At 42.8% G+C, this 18,238-nt stretch overlaps 1 protein-coding gene across 1 annotated transcript in view; it reads left to right on the forward strand.

Annotated features, from left to right (window-relative positions):
- The window catches only part of ST8SIA6 (ST8 alpha-N-acetyl-neuraminide alpha-2,8-sialyltransferase 6), a 118,312-nt gene that overhangs the window by 88,891 nt on the left and 11,183 nt on the right, over nt 1-18,238 (forward strand). Inside the window, exons 4-7 of the mRNA XM_018563994.1 lie at nt 173-226; nt 2,216-2,299; nt 7,350-7,436; nt 8,659-8,803. Of these exons, the coding sequence (XP_018419496.1) occupies nt 173-226; nt 2,216-2,299; nt 7,350-7,436; nt 8,659-8,803 (370 nt within the window). The remainder of the gene's footprint in view (nt 1-172; nt 227-2,215; nt 2,300-7,349; nt 7,437-8,658; nt 8,804-18,238) is intronic.

Raw genomic sequence — 18,238 nt, forward strand, 5'->3', positions numbered from 1 at the left:
CCATGGGGCACATTTCTTTATTTTATGGCACTGACAGGATAACAGCCTTCTGTATATTTTGTGTCTCTTGGCATTGTGCGGTGAATAAGAGCAGCATACTGATAACAAATCACTTTCTGACCACATCCATTCCTCAGCGTCATCTCACTGGTCCCTCTTTGTTTTCTCATAGGCCAGGAAACATCACCACCCGAGTGGGACTAGTTAAGCCTGAAGTCAGCCACATGTAAGTCTGTACTTTTTGAATCTTAATATAATTTTAAGCATGCTTCCAGGAGTGCGTTCCTCAGGTGCCCAGGGGTGAGGAAACCTGTCATTAGAGATATATGAAGACTGCCATTAATAGCTTCCTTAGTTGCCTGGCTGTCTGTGGATTAAATCCTTTCTGTGACCCAGTGATGAGCGCAAAGCCAAGTCAGAGAGAAGTCAAAACACCTTATCAGCATACCGTCAGTGCCTCAGAAAGCATTGAATTGGGTTAAAGGGAAATTCTACCTTTTTTTTTTAAATGCAAAGTGCACACTTTTTCATATAAAAAAAAATGTGCATTTATGATTATTATTCCTTATTTTTTAGTCTGCATAGGAGCCAGTTAAGCATTGCAACTGTCATCAGTGGATAGCAGGTAAAGTGCTCCTGGTCCTGCAGACTCTTTCTCCCATCCATGTCTGTACTGAGGTTTGGACATTCAGTAACATGGACAGGAGCAAGTGTGAATGGGCTGCAAGTGAAGAGACGTTACTGCACTTGTATTCCATTCAGAACTATAAGTCTCTCTGCCGCGGTGGCTGATGGGACTTGTCGTTTCTTCTTTCACAGATCCTGTCAAGGATCTGTGGATGGATGATGTGACTGTGTTGGCGAAGCTATGCACAGCCGCACAGAATAAAAAAATGTACACAAGCCTGTGGGGAGAGGAACCCAGGTAAGTGGGGGCACTGGAGGGGGTGGAGGGTTCCAATCTGACCATGTTGCACCCTGAATATGCATGTAGCATGAAACTTGGTCAGAACGGTAAACTTAGCCTTTAACATGGCAGCCAGCATTGAAAAAAGCACAGCTCAGCAATGGCAGCCTATATATCTTCTTCATGATAGGTTTCCTTTAAAAGTAAATAGTTTTAGCAATACATTTGTTGGCTTTGAGTCTGAAGCACCCCAAAAACAACCACACTTATCACCCCTGAATTGTACGTTTATGTACTATATGTAGCTACAGTCACTTAAACCTGGGACTACTAAGAATGTGTTTTCCATTAACAGCTACAATGTAACATATTTATATGGATACCTGCAGGTCCTAGCAGGGGCCTACAAACTTGTAAAGTCGTTTTATGAGGCTCACAATGGAAGGGCAAGGCTGCGCTTTTGTTTCATTAAACAACAGAATAAAAAAAAATCATGAATGTTCAGTTTTTATGCGTTTACTACTTGCCAGTTTTTGTTAACACGTGTGTACAATTCAGGTGAAGAAAAATGATTTCAGCCTAGACATTTTAGCTTTAAAGTTGCCCTGTCACCACATGGCACCTTTACCACCTATATTTGTCCTTGGGTCTATAATCACCAAGAATGAAAGTTAAAAAGAATCCAAAACTTGTTTTGAGTTGTCACCAGAACAGGAATAGATGGTAAATCTTTCAATAGGGTCGCTAGTTCTGGTGACCACGGATTTTCCTCACTTTGGAAGTTCCACGATTAGCTTAAAGGACAACATAACCTTTGTTAAAGCTGTCTTTTAATTGATTCCCTCCACCCCCTGTATGAAGCCCACCCGGGAACACATGCTTACCAGCCCCTATCCAATAGCATTTGCTGTGCGGACCTATCTGGTGCCACACAGCCTTCACATCTAAAACCTCCGGGCCGCTACTCTTCACACTGCGTAGGGGTGTCACCTCCCTGGAAAAAGTTTCCCCTTTGGAAGATTTCCCTTCTATTCCTGTTCTGGTGACGACCCCAAATTTGGGAATTTCTTTCACTTACAGTGATAGCGGTCACCAGGGCAAATAGGAGGCGTGTGCTGGTCATAGACAGCAATAAAAACCTGACAGCTGTTCTAATCCCTCTCCAGTCTATCCAAAACTAACAAAAAAAGGTTTGGCTTTATATCGAATTTAATAGTTCTTTAGTTTTATCACAAAGGTATATCATTTTTTTTTAACTCCCAATGTTATCCCTAAATTAATTTTGCTTATTTTTGTGTTCACATGTAGAATTCCTGCACATAACAACTACACTGCCAGCTTTATCTGCAAAGATGTACAGGATCGCCTTTTGTCGGTGTCTCTGAGGAAGCGGTACGTATGATTTATACTGGCTGCTTACTTTATTGCCGTTAAAGAGCCTCTAAAGATAAATCACATATTGCGTTATGCAAAAGAATTTATCAGGAAATATATATAGCCGTTTCTGTAGCTCGACAGAACTCCATACATTTTAATTGGATACAATAACTCATTTACATAATTTTCTTAAACCAACTTTTTAAGTGAGAGGTATTAGAAGCTTTCATGATTATCGATATATAGGGGGTTATTCACAAAGCTGCTGAAGGCAGCCAAGTATATAACAGTACGCCTGATTTCAGCCATACATCAGCTGAAATCAGCTGTACATCGGCTGCACTTCGGTCAACCGAATATGCCCATCATGTTCGGCTGAGCCTAAGTGCAGAAGGACTTCAACTTAGCCGATCAAACATCTGAATCGGCTGAGCCGACGCTCCGGCAGCTAGCTCGCTGCCGTCCGCCCCTATTCCCATAGGGGTCGAACGGCAGTGAGTGAATAGCCGAATGCCGCCAAGTGGCATTCGGCTCGGCTATTCTGCTCGGTACCTCCGTGGTACCGAGCAGAAAAGAAAATCAATGAAAATAGTTTTTTTTTTAAAAAGGTTACAAAAATATTTAAAAAATGTAAATAAATAGTTTAATTAAAAAATAAATAAAGATTTTTTCAAAAAGAAGATAATTAAGTAAAAAAACAGTTTCTTATTGGCCGGCACCTGCTAGAGTCTTCTAGCAGGTTCTGGCCACTGAATAACAACTGGGCGAAGTCGGCCGTGCTCCACCCACTTGTTATTGTGTAATGACAGTTCAGCATCCCCGGGTCATTGGGGGACGCTGATTTGTCATTACAATGGGTTGGAGCCAGCCGTGAGATCATGGCTGACTTCGCCCAGCTGTCATTTGCGGGCGTAGGGCCAGCGTACGGCAGCCTGTTTGCCATGCTTCGGCTGTCACTTTGGCTCACTTGAGCCGAAGCATATGCCTTTGGCTTGGCTGAGCCGCTCAGCCGCCTTCAGCTGCTGTATGGCTGACAGCATTTGAAAACACAGATCAGATTAAACACCCCACACTAGAACACACAGGACTGCACACTCGGAATACAGTTAGAAAAATTGACATGGGCTGAGTGTCCACTGGAACGTCATAAAACCCTTCAACCGTCCTCAGCACACCCCTTGACCCCTTTGATTGGTTATGCAATTTCTGTAAACGCCTCCCTCAGGGTCTAGAAAATATGGCTGCATTTACTGTTTGTTAGCTCTCATTTTACCTCTGAAATTATGGAGGGTCATAATGAGCCAGTGACCCTAATACATCAGATTGGACTTATTCTCCAATGGTTTTGACTCGGTTGAAACAAAAGACCAAGCAAACTTTGCTAAGAATGTTTTCACCTTTAATCTCATTTGCTTTACTTTATGGATGATACCTTTGTGGACGACACTTCGTGTGCAAATTTCTTATGTAGCACAAAGAGCACTAGCTATAGGTTAATTTTGTGATTTACCACAAAGGTAACTGCCCCAGGGACAATCACTCTCAGTTTGCTGGCCCTTAGCTCTCATTCGATCTTTCAAGCCCTCAAACAGCCGGTGTCATAACATGTGTGGCACCATCGCAACTGGAATCCAAAGAGAGGTTAAAATGGCTCCTTCTTTGGCTGCAAAGAATAAGAAGTTGTAGTTCCACTTTAGGAAAGCATGGTCTGCGGTTGTCACTATCAGGAAGCCCCGGCCTGGGAAATGCAATGCACCCATTGCTGGAGTGCGTGTAGACATGAAGTGCTTGTAAAGAGGCTGCGGGAGGTCAGCAGCACTGAGATGCAGCAAAGGATTAAAAAAAATGAAAACAAGTATTTTGTTAAAATAAAAACATTGTGTGTGGTATGATACATTGTGCAATTGTGATTGTTGCGTATGATAAACAGTGATTTAGCAAGCCAAGAGGTCTATTTATCAGTTTTCTCTCCCAAGATCCACACAACTTTCACCCAATAGTTACCCATTTTTCTATTTAAACCTTATGTGAAAATGGGTGAATCTTAAATTAAATCATTGATAAGTAGACCTCATTCAGTTATGGTTTATTTTAATAAATACCTTATGTATGATTTCCTTTACAACTACAACATAAACCAGAGATGCGTAATTTGTGTTCTGTCAATAGCCAAAAGGGATATTTAGCCCTTTCTACGTACTAGTTAGTTAAATGTAATTACTAAGAAAACAGATGTGTAAGCAGGACAGGAAGATTCGGTGTAATCGCTTTATTACATAACCCCTGGCACAATAGCCCTACCTAGCTCCTTCCAGGAACGTTTAACAGGCCTCGTTTCCTCTATAAAAGCCATAATTGGGGTCTAGCTTTTTTTTTTTAAAGCATCCCAGAAGACCCCCAGAGCCTTTTCCGATGCTGGAGACTATTTTTTTTCCCTGCCATCTTTAAACACTTCATATTAGCGCCAGCCTGTCTTAGGGCGGATCCATAAGCAATTGTGATTATGTTATGATTAATACAAAAGCCGTTACTAAAAATATGGGCCACTTGTAGCACACTAGGGATCCATATTGCCTAGAAACCACCTTACGCAGTGAATGATGCAGACGGGTTCTAATCCACTTAAGCGATATCTGTAACACATGAAATGTCATCCGCTCAGCGCAGATTAATACTGGGGATGTATTGACTCTAAAAGGAAATAGAATTATAGGGATATATCAGCCAGAATAGAAAATGAAGTCCTGAAAGGGCTACAGGAGACAGGTTTCTGTTTCTCATGCTAGCATGGCTGCGGAGCACCAGTCCATGACACTAGTCCATTAGGAAGACACTATCCTTTTATCATTAACTGGTATAGCCATTAACCCTATTATGTCAGCGGTACTACCAGAATGTAAATAAACTCATGCCGTAGCAGCAGACACTTTTAACATGGCTTCCTGTGCCACCGGCTAATCTCCCCTGGGTAGTATGAACCTGGAAGGGCTCAGAGCTGAGCGCTTGCAGGTTCATACTACCCAGGGGAGATCAACAACTTGAGATGGTTGGGAGCTGTCAAACCTTGGCGTCTCTGGTTATGGAAGCAGATGATTGAGCAGAATTAGTGTTCATTCAGCTTCAGCAGATCGCAGGATAGAGGTTTTATAGACTACTGATGTCTCCTTAAAGAGGAGTGAAGGGTGAAAGTGTTATCTGCACTATGCTATCACATAAGGGGCTTGTTAGTCCCCTAGTGATAGCAATAAAGTTAACCACCTTAGTACCAGACCAATTTTTTTATTTTTGCACACGCATGCTAAAATCTGAATTTTCGTATAGAAAATTACTTTAACCACTTAAAGACCAGGTTTTTACACCCCCTTCCTGGCCAGGCCATTTTTCAGTATTCAGCGCTGCAGTACTTTGTCTGACGTTTATTCTGTCATGCAACGCTGTACTGAAACAGTAGGGGAGTTAGTTTGTAATTGATTTTTTTACATTTATTTTATAATTGTACTTTAACACTTTTTTTTCTACATTTTCACTTTCACTCAACTTTATTGCTATCGCAAAGGGGTCAACAAATAAAATTATTAAGTGGATGCTGTTAGGTGTGTATAGGTGGGATGGATGAGATTGGGAGTGGGGGGGTGTTGTTTGCCCAGAGATGGGCTTTAATTCCACACATGCATTTATCCATGACTAAAGTAGTTGTTAATTAAAGCTACAGAAAAAAAGACACTGGGTCTCTGATCTCATTGTGACACACACAGGAATAGCCGTCAGGCATTAGATTACTTTTAATCTTGCATTAAACCTTTTCCTTGTCTGCTGATATTTATTATTGATTAACCGAGCTCCATGCCACATTGATTAACTGGGTTCATTAGTGACATTCATAATGTAATGTGTAATCCATCATCCTATATGATTCCCTTATTCCCTTCTGGACTGTGGAATGGAAAAGGCTTCATAGAAAAGTTATTTTTTATTTTTTTTTACATAATTACATGTCTTACATATTGATGCAAACGGCAATTTCCTGCTGGTGGTTGATGATGTTGAGTAATTGCTGAAATAAACCAAATAAAACTTAAAGAGACAGTGTCACCTTGCACGTGTGGGGTAATGTGTCAAGGTCTCTGCATAGGGCATCTTCCGAGTTCCGACTTACCAACCCATCTTACCAACAATCCTTTGCAGCTCCTTCCATCTGAAAACCAACCACAATACCCCGCATGGAGGAGTATGTGACCTCCTCCCTTGTGACAGTGCTCAGGCAAACACTATCACATGACCGGGGAAGTGATGTCACCTCTAAACTATGACGCCAACACCAGTCATTTTAATGCTGTGGAGGAGAAAGTAGTGTCGAGGCATCGCTGGTAAGGTCAGTATAAGGGCAGAGTGCCTCAGGTGGCATCTCTTCGGGGGGACAGCCAGGTGATGGAGGGGGGGCGGCCACAGCTCTTAGCAACCTGTGACGCCCTGTGCAGTTTCCTGCCTAGCTCACTCCAACCACTGGTTGCCAGGAGCTGAGTGGGACACTCTGGCTTGCATCCCACCAAGCCCTCAGCAACCAGTGATGTCAGTGAGCTGGGTGGGCTGCCGGACAGATCCAATGACAGCGTATCCACGTACAATAATCCAGCGTGAAACAACTCTTGTACTTTGTCTGTGTGCAGGCATTTCCTGCAAATAAAGACCGGTCACTGCTGCTCTTTCTCCTTGCGCAGGGTGACCGGTCTCTTATCTGCCCCCTCCTGTAGTTTTCTGTAGGCAGCCGGTGGGTGGGACAGTGTATAGGGACCAATGTGGAGTATATAATGTACAATACTGTATACTGTACTGTATACTGCAGCGTCTCAGTATACCGCAAGCTGTAGCTCGCGGTATACTGAGCTTAGGGTGACGGGAGGACGCTAGTTTGTGTCCTCCCGTTACCGTAACGCGAACTATGGAGAAAAGCCCTAACCCCATAGTTCTCCTTTAAGTCAGTATATAACATAGACTTTTTGCTGCAATATCTTCCTGCACACTTGTATATTGTTGACAATGCCATTTTGGTCTTCATGCTTTGCAGGTATTCAGAAGATTATTACATCCAGGCTGTTAATGAGGTACAGAACTGCACTTGGAAAAAAAGACCCCAAGAATGTAGCCGATTCAGGTAATATGGAGGATTGAGATTGTCCTTAGATATCAGTAGGGCAGATATTTTTTCTCTCATTAACTTCATTAAAATACGATGGAGAAGCCAGGGTTGTAATCCTTTAACCCTTTGTTAGGTCAGTCAGTGCTCAAATCTACTTTCAAATTATATTGAAATGAGCCAGACAGTACATATAGGGCTAACACAATCAACCTCACAGCCCCTCCTAACATTACAAAAAAGAAAGGAGAAGCAAGTAGAAAATGTAACCCTTAAGGAGCCAAGTAGAAATCTTTAACCAAGTAAAAGCAATTTAAAGTGCAAGAAGCATTTTTTAATATTTTTTTTTTTAGCTTATTCAATGTGAATGGGAACATGTAACACAGCGGGCTGGCTATCAGTCAGTAGAGGAGGAACCTGAAGGAGAAAGTTCTCGTCCTCTGCTGATTGACAGCAGGCAGTGGAAAGTGGTCTGTGTCCCCGCTGCCTCTGCCGATACAGGCAGGGAGAGCAGCAGGGATTAAAAGGGACACAGAACGCTGCAGCCAGCAGCAGTGGGGAGGAGAAAGAAGGCGCAGAGCGGCGGCAACTAATCGTAAAGCCACTAATCAATTCTGAGAATCAATTTAATAGATTAGTTGTTGCAGCCCTAAAACACTTTACAGGAAACTCCTGCACAGAGGTAAAGTTGCACACTGAATTACTGTACAGATCTGAAAGAAATACACAAAGCACCACAAGATTCCAGTAAGAATACCGTACATATGACTCTTGTATTTAAAAAATATTTGCTGATCCCGCAGTTCAGCGTTAACTTCTAATTGTTATGGCGGCTTTGAGTAGCAGCGGGAAAGCAGGAGCATAAAACAGTTACGCTATATCTCTATCGTAGTGCTACCCTTGTATCTTAATACTTCCCATTCTGCAGCACACACAAGAAGAAGGATTGTTTTCGTGTCGGACATTTTTCTGCACTTCCATAAACAATCGGCACATCCCTGCGTGAATTCCAACAAAAGCTTCCCACCGACTCCGAGCTTTATAAATAAACCCCCAAATGTACTTCCATAGATAAGCGTCGCCTCCCGCTGTACACCAATGACAAATCAATCTCTCCTTCCATTCTTCTAGAAGCCTGCTCCCTGCCCAGACCCTCATTTGTGAATGTACTAGCTTTATTATTACAGAGCGCACTCACTGGAGTGATGGGGATTTATGCTGCTTTATTTTTTGTTTGCAGACTCTTCCTGTCTTCGTGCTGCAATGCCGCTAATAACTTCATCGTCTCTCAGAACAATACCTCGCTGGGAAGTAACATCACGTATGAGGTGGAAACCAAAAAGAACATTTTAATCGCCGAGGACATTTACAGAATGCTGCCTAAGGTAAGGCTTCTAGAATGCGATTAGCACTTTCGTGTCGGGAAATTAATTAGTGCCTTATCGTCCGTACTGTAAATTAAGTGTTGGCGGCTGAGGCGCTGTCCTGGGGTTTAAGTGAAGACGTCACATAGATAACACCTACTTTGGATTCGGGCCATTTATTAAAAGCTAATAGCTGCCTGCATAATCCATAGCAGGAAGAACAATCAACTATCGGAAGTGGAGCAAGAGGAACCAAAAAATTCCCTCCACAAAGATCATCACCTAAGAGCCACTTATAATGTTCATTGTATGCAATGCTACAGAAAATGTTCAAAGACTGGATATACTACATTAAATGGTCAGAGACTGGACATATAACAGTAGATGGTCAGAGACTGTATAGTGCAGGGCTCAAAATTTCAAGTCCTGAGCTACTAGCCAGGCCTTAAGAGTTACTCGCCACCAGTCGCCCCACCTGACCCCTACCGTGCCCCGCCCTTAACTCCGCCAGGTCAGTGGTGTGACACAGAACCCCCCCCTGGATTTCCACTCGCCCCCACGCAATTTTCACTCGCCAATTGCGAGGGGGCGAGTGGAAATTTTGAGCCCTGGTATAGTGCATACAGTCTCTGACCATCTACTGTTATATGTCCATTCTCTCACTCTCACCAGTACTACATACGACTAAACCATACATCAGGAGATAGTCAGAGACTGGACAAGCCACAGTAGATGGCTAAAGATTGGATGTACTAAGAAGATGGTTAGAGGCTGAACATACTACAGGAGATGGTGAGAGACTGGACATACTACAGGAGATGGTGAGAGACTGGACATACTACAGGAGATGGTGAGAGACTGGGCATACTACAGGAGATGGTCTCACACTGGACATACTACAGGAGATGGTCAGAGATTGGACAAGCTTCAGTAGATGGCTAAAGACTCGACATACTACAGGAGATAGTCAGAGGCTGGACATACTACAGGAGATGGTCTGGGACATGCACCTGGAGATGGCAAGATACTGGAGATGCTACTGGAGATGGTCAGAGACTGGACATACTACAGGAGATGGTCAGAGACTGGAAATGCTACAGGAGATGGTCAGAGACTGGACATCATACAGTAGATGGTCAGAAACTAGACATACTACAGGAGATAGAGATTGGATACACTACAGTAGATGGTTAGAGACTGGACGTATTATGGTAGATCGTGAGAAACTGGACATACTACAGTGGATGATCAGGGCCTGGCGTACTACAGGGAATTGTAGAAGTTAACATACCTGCAGCATTGTCCCCACTCTACCCAAATGTTAAGCCGTTCTGATTGAGCAAAGCTCTGGCACCTTCAGGTAGCATTGGAGCTTTCCCGCTCCCTCTCACCCCCAGACATTCTTATTGGCCCACCATTGTGATGAGTTGCCACAATGCCCAATATGTGCGGGAAGTGATAGTGGGTGGGCCAGCTTTGTCACTACCAGAAAGTGCCAAAGCCTGCTCAGTCATAATGGCCCAAGATTCAGGCACTTTACATCTACTAGCATTGACGAGTCACTTTAATTTCCTCGCTACTCTAATTAGGGGAGGCAGTTTACTGTCTGTTTTAATTGATCATCTGATGTACTGATTTCTCCATTACATTGGACCAATAGAGTTAAAAAAAAAAGTTGACGTCTTTAAATCTCTAAATACACAAATTGCATTATCTTTAAATCTTATTATCCTCAGGTGTGAAATTACATCTTATTTCATTATAGCTCCACTTAGCCAAGTTTTACTGATTTAAAGAACTGCTTGAGATAAGAGGATGAAGAAGAATCTGGCAGTACCAGTTCAATTTCTGGGTTGAAAAATGGATTAGTGACTAGCCATGTGACCTTACAATGTTAGGATCCAGGGTTCAGTTCTTGGCACAGCTTTTATGTACCTGGAGATTATATATCCATTATGTAAGCTTACTACAGGGACTCTGATTTCCTCAAATTTCTAAAATCCTTAAACCATATGAGGGCAAAGTGACAGGTTTTCTTAATAATTAACCTTTTAAGTGCACTTCTCTGTTTGTCTATCTGTTCGTCTATCGGAGCCCCTGGCGATACCCAATATTTTTGGGTATGTGGTAAAAAAAAACTAAAAAAAACTGAATGGCAGCTGAAGACCCCCAGTGTGTGTCTGCCCCAACCCAACCAACAAATATGGCAAACTACAAATCAACTTAAAGCTAAAGTGTACTTGGGAATGTTTTGTGTTGTTCTGTGGTGTACGTTGCCCATGCCCACCTGTGCAACTTTCCTTTGCTAGTTATATAGAATATTAATCTCAGCAGCTGCCATATTCGCTAAGGAGGAACATTGGCCATCTACCCCTAGGTTGGAATGTTCAGGCCTTATCAGCCAATTGCCGGGCCCAGACATTGTTAAGTAAGGGAAGGGAGAAGGTTAGTAACCCTGTGTAAGCAATGCCTCAGAGCTTACAAAGAGATTACATTCAGAGCTATAGTAGGTGAACAGGACGGTGGGGGAATGTAGACAAAATAAGTATAATTTGGTGGCAGGGAGGCCTACTAAGAGAGCCAGTCACTGCTCCGAATGGGTCAAATGACAAGTTCCCTTAAAGGTACCCATAAACAAGAGATGACAAATGCACTGATATGGCTGATGATCCTATGCCTGTGGGTACATGAAAATTAGGGCTGACTAGCTGCCGTTGTCAGGGCTGTCGACCGGACAGATTAGAAAACCTGTTCCCATTACCATAACCCCCAAACACCACCGCCTTCCCGATTAGCCTATTTCTTCATTCACATAGCAGATCTTACAAGTTTATAAAGAATTGCGCAGACAGACCCTAAGGACAGTCGTTCATATAAGTCTAAAGCTGGCCATACACTGTGTGAATTTTGGCCAGTTCTTGATAATCAGTCCGAAATTTGCTTAGTGGTTGGCACCCTTCTGTCCGGCATCCTTCAATCAGTAAATCAAACTAGCCAGTTGGAAATTTTTCAGGCAAATAATGATGGCAGCCATCACTGTTCAGGTATTCAGACAGAGGCAACCTCCACCACTGTCAGAATACATTGGCCCAGCAGGATATTTGTCCCTCCACACTGTTTAGCTGGATGGAGGAATCTGTTATATATTGTTCGTTCAGCCCACAGTTTGAAAAAATGATGACAGTGTATGGCCAGCTTTAGGCTACCCATGGAGCCAAACCTTCACTTTGTTGAAAGATCTTCCTTAAATGTAGGTTGCCAGAAAAAAATAATCTCTAGGAATAGAATTTTACCTTCTGTCTTTCTTCAAGAGATTTATCTTTTTTTGTCCATACCATACACAAACTATTATCACATGTGATCTACGATGTCAACAAACTCCATTCTTCTTCTAAATCCTACCTGTACTGATCTGTGTGTACCTGAAGTCGCCCTAGATTTCAAGATTTGTAGGGGAAACAGGAACCAGGAATTCATTTTTGTCTCTTATGCCTATTTTTCTTTCTTAATCAAATTATTTATTTATTATTATTATTATTATACAGGACTTACAGTATATAACGCCAACAGTTTGCGCAGCGCTTTACAAAACTGAGGGAGACAATACAGTTAACAAAACAATTTCAGTACAAGAGGTAGGAGGGCCCTGCTCGTGAGAGCTTACAATCTATGGGCATTCCCTGTACCTGAAGCTTTGCCTCCTCTAACATCTGGCACCACTGCAATGGTGTGTTGTGAATGAACAATTGTTTTTGGCAGGAAACATTGTACTTATTAATAAAATATTTTTTGTACCATTGATCTATACTTAATCTGGCAATCTGTCTGATGTCTACAGCAAGCCCAAGGCTATAAACACATGATAAAAGCAAAATATACTTCTGAATTCCAGCATTGCCTTTGATTAATGGTTTATTTCCCATGCAGTTGGAAGTACTCTTCAACCTGATGGAAAATTGACTCTTCTATGTGAGAGGTTCTATGTGTTACATTGTAACATTCTGTGACCTATAGTATTCTCCTACTGTGCAAAGCAAGTAAAATTTGTAGAAATGTTACTTATGTTATGCTAAGAGTAAGGAGCCTTCTCCCTCCACCCCGAGGCATATCTACAGCAAGACAAACAAGGCGTTTGCCTTTAGTGGCACTTTGTCGCCCCCAAACCAGTGGGGCAGTCAGCGGCAACAGCCGAAGGAGCGCCAGACCGTAGCACTAGTTTCTCAAGGCTGCGTACCAGCTAAGGAGAAGAAGGAAGTGGCTGGGGGGCGGGGCTAGCTTCCTGCTGTCAGTCAGCCTTGACCGGGCGGCGGTGAGTGGCGGTATCAGGATGGCTCCGGCGGTGGACAGGCCCGGGTACTGGGGAGCTCCAAGCTCCACGCTGAAGTGGTGGGAGGAGAACTATGCTGTGTCCTTCTACATCGCTGAGTTCTGTGATTACTGGAACACACAGCTACAGAGATCCCTGCTGTCTATTGCATATACATATGTGTGGGGATCTATTGTATGTACATGTGTGCTGGGATCTATTGTCTATACATGTATAGACAAAAGATCCCAGCACACATGTGTGCCCAATAGATCCCAGCACACATGTAAGTACAATAGATCCCAGCACACATGTATGCACAATAGATCCCAGCACACACGTATATACAATAGATCCCAGCACAGGTGTATCTATCTAGATAGATAGATAGATAGATAGATAGATAGATAGATAGATAGAAACAGTATATATAGATGTACACAATATTGCCAAAAGTATTGGGACACCTGCCTTTACACACACATGAACTTTAATGGCATCCCAGTCTTAGTCCGTAGGGTTCAAAATTGAGTTGGCTCCGCCCTTTGCAGCTATAACAGCTTCAATTCTTCTGGGAAGGTGTCCACAAGGTTTAGGAGTGTGTCTATGGGAATGTTTGATCATTCTTCCAGAAGAGCATTTGTGAGGTCAGGTACTGATGTTGGACGAGAAGCCCGAGCTCGCAGTCTCCGCTCTAATTCATGCAGGGGAAGCCGGAACTTCCCCACCAGGACACCGCTGCTGCCCCTCCACGCCCTGCCACCCCGAGGCCGGGCCTCTGTGGCCTTGTGGGGAATCCGGGCCTGGTGGCAACCTATCACGGTACAACGCTTGAATTCACTGAGCTCCTGAGAGCGACCCATTCTTTGACAAATGTTTGTTGAAGCGTCTGCATGACAAGGTGCTTGATTTTGATTTTTTACATCTGTGGCCATGGAGGTGATTGGAACCCCTGAATCCAATGATTTGGAGGGGTGTCCCAATACTTGTGTCAATATAGTGTGTATTAGCAATATATATATATAATGTGTGCAGGATTATATTATATACACATGTGTGCATGGATCTATTAGATATATAGAGATGCACCGATACAAATTAGATTGGGGGGAGGGGGGTGCCCGAGTTTACACTTGCCTAGGGCAGCACAAAACCATAATACACCACTGCCTCCACCGCATACTACAGTCCCTGCACCGATTTGTGAGGGGGCTGCTAATCCAGTGCTGCAAATGTGCCTGCACTGGCTGAACCCTGCTAGTTCTCATGCACTGACATCACCGCTGAGATTCCTCTTCTGGATCCCTAGAGGATCCCCGCTGCCAATAGGAAGTAGGACCATGTCTCCTGTAAACAGAACAAGAGAGAAGACTCGGGACTGGAGCATCACATTACCATTTATTTAGGTGATTAAAAAATATGTATAATTTTTACAAGGAGTTCCTTATCTGCTGGTCATATGATGTATGATGGATCAATAGAATGAGGTTACGGAAAAGTCCAAAATAAAATACCTTGATTAATAATACAACACAAGCCATTACCAATGTATTATCAATCAGGGATTTATCTAGGACTTTTTCCTCTTTCAGTATCCATTACTGGCGCTCTGCAACTTCATTCTATTGATCCATGGTTTGAAAGACCCATTCGCAGCTCTCAATTAACTGAGCCGCCTACCAAATGATTCCTACTTCAATATCCATCATCTTCATCATTATTTATTCCATATTTAATACAAATCAGACTTTGCTTTTCATTTAACATATTCATTTATATAATAAAACATATAAAAATGTCATGGACAAAAATTACCCTTAACCATTGGTGTCACTAGGGGGGTGCAGGGGGGTGACACCATTGGAAGGGTGTCGCTTTATATGCAAACGCTGTATAATATGAACAGTTTCAAAGAATGTCACCAGCACACCGAAATATCCTTTTCTTTTATCTGTGGACATTGTTTACAGAGTTTATGTGGCAAAAAGACCCAGTTTTGTCTCACCTGTTCTCCCAGAAGCATAGTGGGTTATCAGAATGCATTTTAGCAAATTCCAGTCTGGCTTTAAACAGTGAAGGACTACTGTGTCTTCTTCCTTTGAGCCCATTGTCACTCAAAAAAACAGGTGATCTGCACTCTGGAGGGTGTTCACAGCATTGGTGGAGGCATCTCGTGAATTGAGAATAATTGCACAAGTGGAGGAATTGTGGGAACCACGATGATAGCATAGGTGGAGGAATGGTGGGAACCACGATTATAGCATAGGTGGAGGAATGGTGGGAACCACGATGATAGCATACGTGGAGGAATGGTGCGAACCACGATGATAGCATAGGTGGAGGAATGGTGGGAACCACGATGATAGCATACGTGGAGGAATGGTGGGAACCACGATGATAGCATAGGTGGAGGAATGGTGGGAACCACGATGATAGCATAGGTGGAGGAATGGTGGGAGCCACGATGATAGCATAGGTGGAGGAATGGTGGGAACCACGATGATAGCATAGGTGGAGGAATGGTGGGAATGACGATAATAGCATAAGTTGAGGAATGGTGGGAACCACGATGATAGCATAGGTGGAGGAATGGTGGGAACCACGATAATAGCATAAGTTGAGGAATGATATGTGACTTTTAAGTAGGTTGTTTGTAAATGAATTCAAGTGATTCACTGTATTAGTTTACATTATTAAGCAATTGTTTTGCACTTTGTAATTAGTAGAAATATAGAGCAGCACAATATTAATCGGTTATCTTTGGATATTTTGTGATATGTCACTTTAGTGCTCGTTGCAGGGTTTGATATTGGCACGAAGCATATTGTATTTGATTTAAGTTGCTTGAAGATGGTTTTAAAATTTTTACCCATCTTTTACCCATCTATATAGGTTGACTGACTGATTATAAGATTGAAGTCATGTGATACTTATTACAGAAAACTGTTGGCTTGAAATATCACTTTGATCCAATTATAGATATAACTTTTTCTAGGGATACCAATATATCTGTCTAGACCATTTTAGAATATCTTTGTAGAATAAGCAATACTTTATCTCTTTTCACTCTTGCTTTGCAGATATACATGATATAATTATTTGCATGTCATCACTTTAAGCAAGAGTGAAGCATTGTTTCAAACGCTGTAGGGGTACCAACAAATGTGTCCATGTCTGTAAATGGGACATAATTGTTAATGAGTATGTCTAAATAACCACAAGAACAAAAATGCCTAGAACGAGAGTTTGTATGGATTCATTTTACATAAGGTTTATGGCCCCTTGAGGTTTTGGCCCGAGGCACATGCCTGGGCTACCTGTTTGGTAAATACAGCCCTTAATGTAGGGATGACAGATATCCCTCTAAAGGTGGCCATACACTCTACAACCATCGCAAGACTTTAGTCTTGCGATGGTTGTAAAGGGATTAAAAAAACGTACGATCTGCCTATCTTGGACAGGCAGATCGCACTCTCGATCATCGCAAGCCCGCCCCCCTGAGGGGCGGGCTTCCGATGACCGCAATGCTGAACGGGCAGTGTGCGCGTGCGCACACCGGCCCGTTCAGCATTTATCTTCCGGTGCACCGTTCTAACCAGCCGAGAATCGTACGATTCCCGGCTGGTTTTCGAACATGCTGGTTCGACAGAAGACGTGCGACCGTACAGTAGAAACGGTCGCACGTCTCCGTTCACACTGCTCGATTATCGTACGAAAAACCGATCGCATACGATTATCGTACGATAATCGTGCAGTGTATGGGCACCTTTAGGCTGTAAACAGTTGTCGGAATTCCTTCCCTCACATCACCTGGGAAAGAAAAGGATTCGTACGGCTCATGTGGCAGCTAATAACATCACACAATTATATCAGTTGGCAGAGGCCCAAATGCAGAAGAGTAATTTCCGAATCCTCCAGCGTGCGTCTTATAACTCCTCACTATAGACACTCAGCGCCTCATTTTACTAATGAAATTCTGATAATAAAACTTGACATACAATGGCAAAATTAATAACATTTTCTTATCAATATTGTGGAAGTGCCAGTAGACCTTTTCCATCAAGCTTGAAAGTCACTACAGGAGCACAGCAGCTGCCTTATTAAATGCCAATTCCTACCACTCGCTCGCTTCCTGTCCCAGTGCTAACATTGTAACCAGGGCAGGAAGTGAGGGTACATCTCTCTAACAGGTACATAATGGCAATAAAACACTTTAAAGTGGACATTTGAAGGAGAACTATGAGGTGAGTGATTTCTACTCATCCTCATAGCTAGAGCCGACCTGTGACAAAGAAGCTGTCACAGGTCGGCTCTATAGATTGGAAGTGAGCAGAAACATGCAGGCAATCCACTCACTTCTCGATCATCTCCCTGCAGAGAGTGGTGACTGTCCCCCCTCCCCTCTCTGATCCTCCAGCGCTGAGTGGAGGAACGAATGTGGGAGGGGGCGGGCACAGCTGGCTCTGCCTCTAGATAGGCAGAGCCAGCTGTCACTCACGCAGCTGGGTAGATCACAACAGTATTGTCAGGATCCGTCCCGGCTGCAGCGCTCTCAGTATTCCGCAATATACTGAGCTTTGGGTCACGGGAGGAGGTTAGTATATGTCCTCTCGTGACCCTAAAGAGAACTATGGGGAAAAACACTTATCCCACAGTTCTATTTTAAGTATAATTATAACAAGTTAAACAGTCAGGCTTTTTATTGCAGAAGACACATACTGTGGGGTCTATTTATAAACATTTCACAGAGCCATTTGCCCCTCGAATCTCTGTGAACGTTCATTCTGTGTAACTTAGAAGCAAAACCTAACATTCTTCATATATTTTCTCTTTAGGTTGAAGTAATGTAATATTGCATTATAGCCACCAGATGGAGGTGATTTCCTATGCTCCTCAGATCCACCTAGTGGCCATAATGTGTTATCACATTACATTGCATTCAACCTGAAAAGGAAATATACAAAGAACATTTGTTTTTTACTATATTCACAGAGAACGAACATTAACAGACATTTGCACAGTGAATGGCTCTGTGAATTGTTCATATATGTACCCCTATGTCTCTTCTGCAGTAAAGGATTCTTATCTGCCTATTCGCGTTCTTATTGACAATGTACACTTTGCTGTGCATATGCCAGGATAAATAAAAT

Source organism: Nanorana parkeri, unplaced genomic scaffold (genome assembly GCF_000935625.1).
Source record: "Nanorana parkeri isolate BGI_ZX_2015 unplaced genomic scaffold, ASM93562v1 scaffold23, whole genome shotgun sequence".
NCBI classification, from domain to species: Eukaryota; Metazoa; Chordata; class Amphibia; order Anura; family Dicroglossidae; genus Nanorana; species Nanorana parkeri.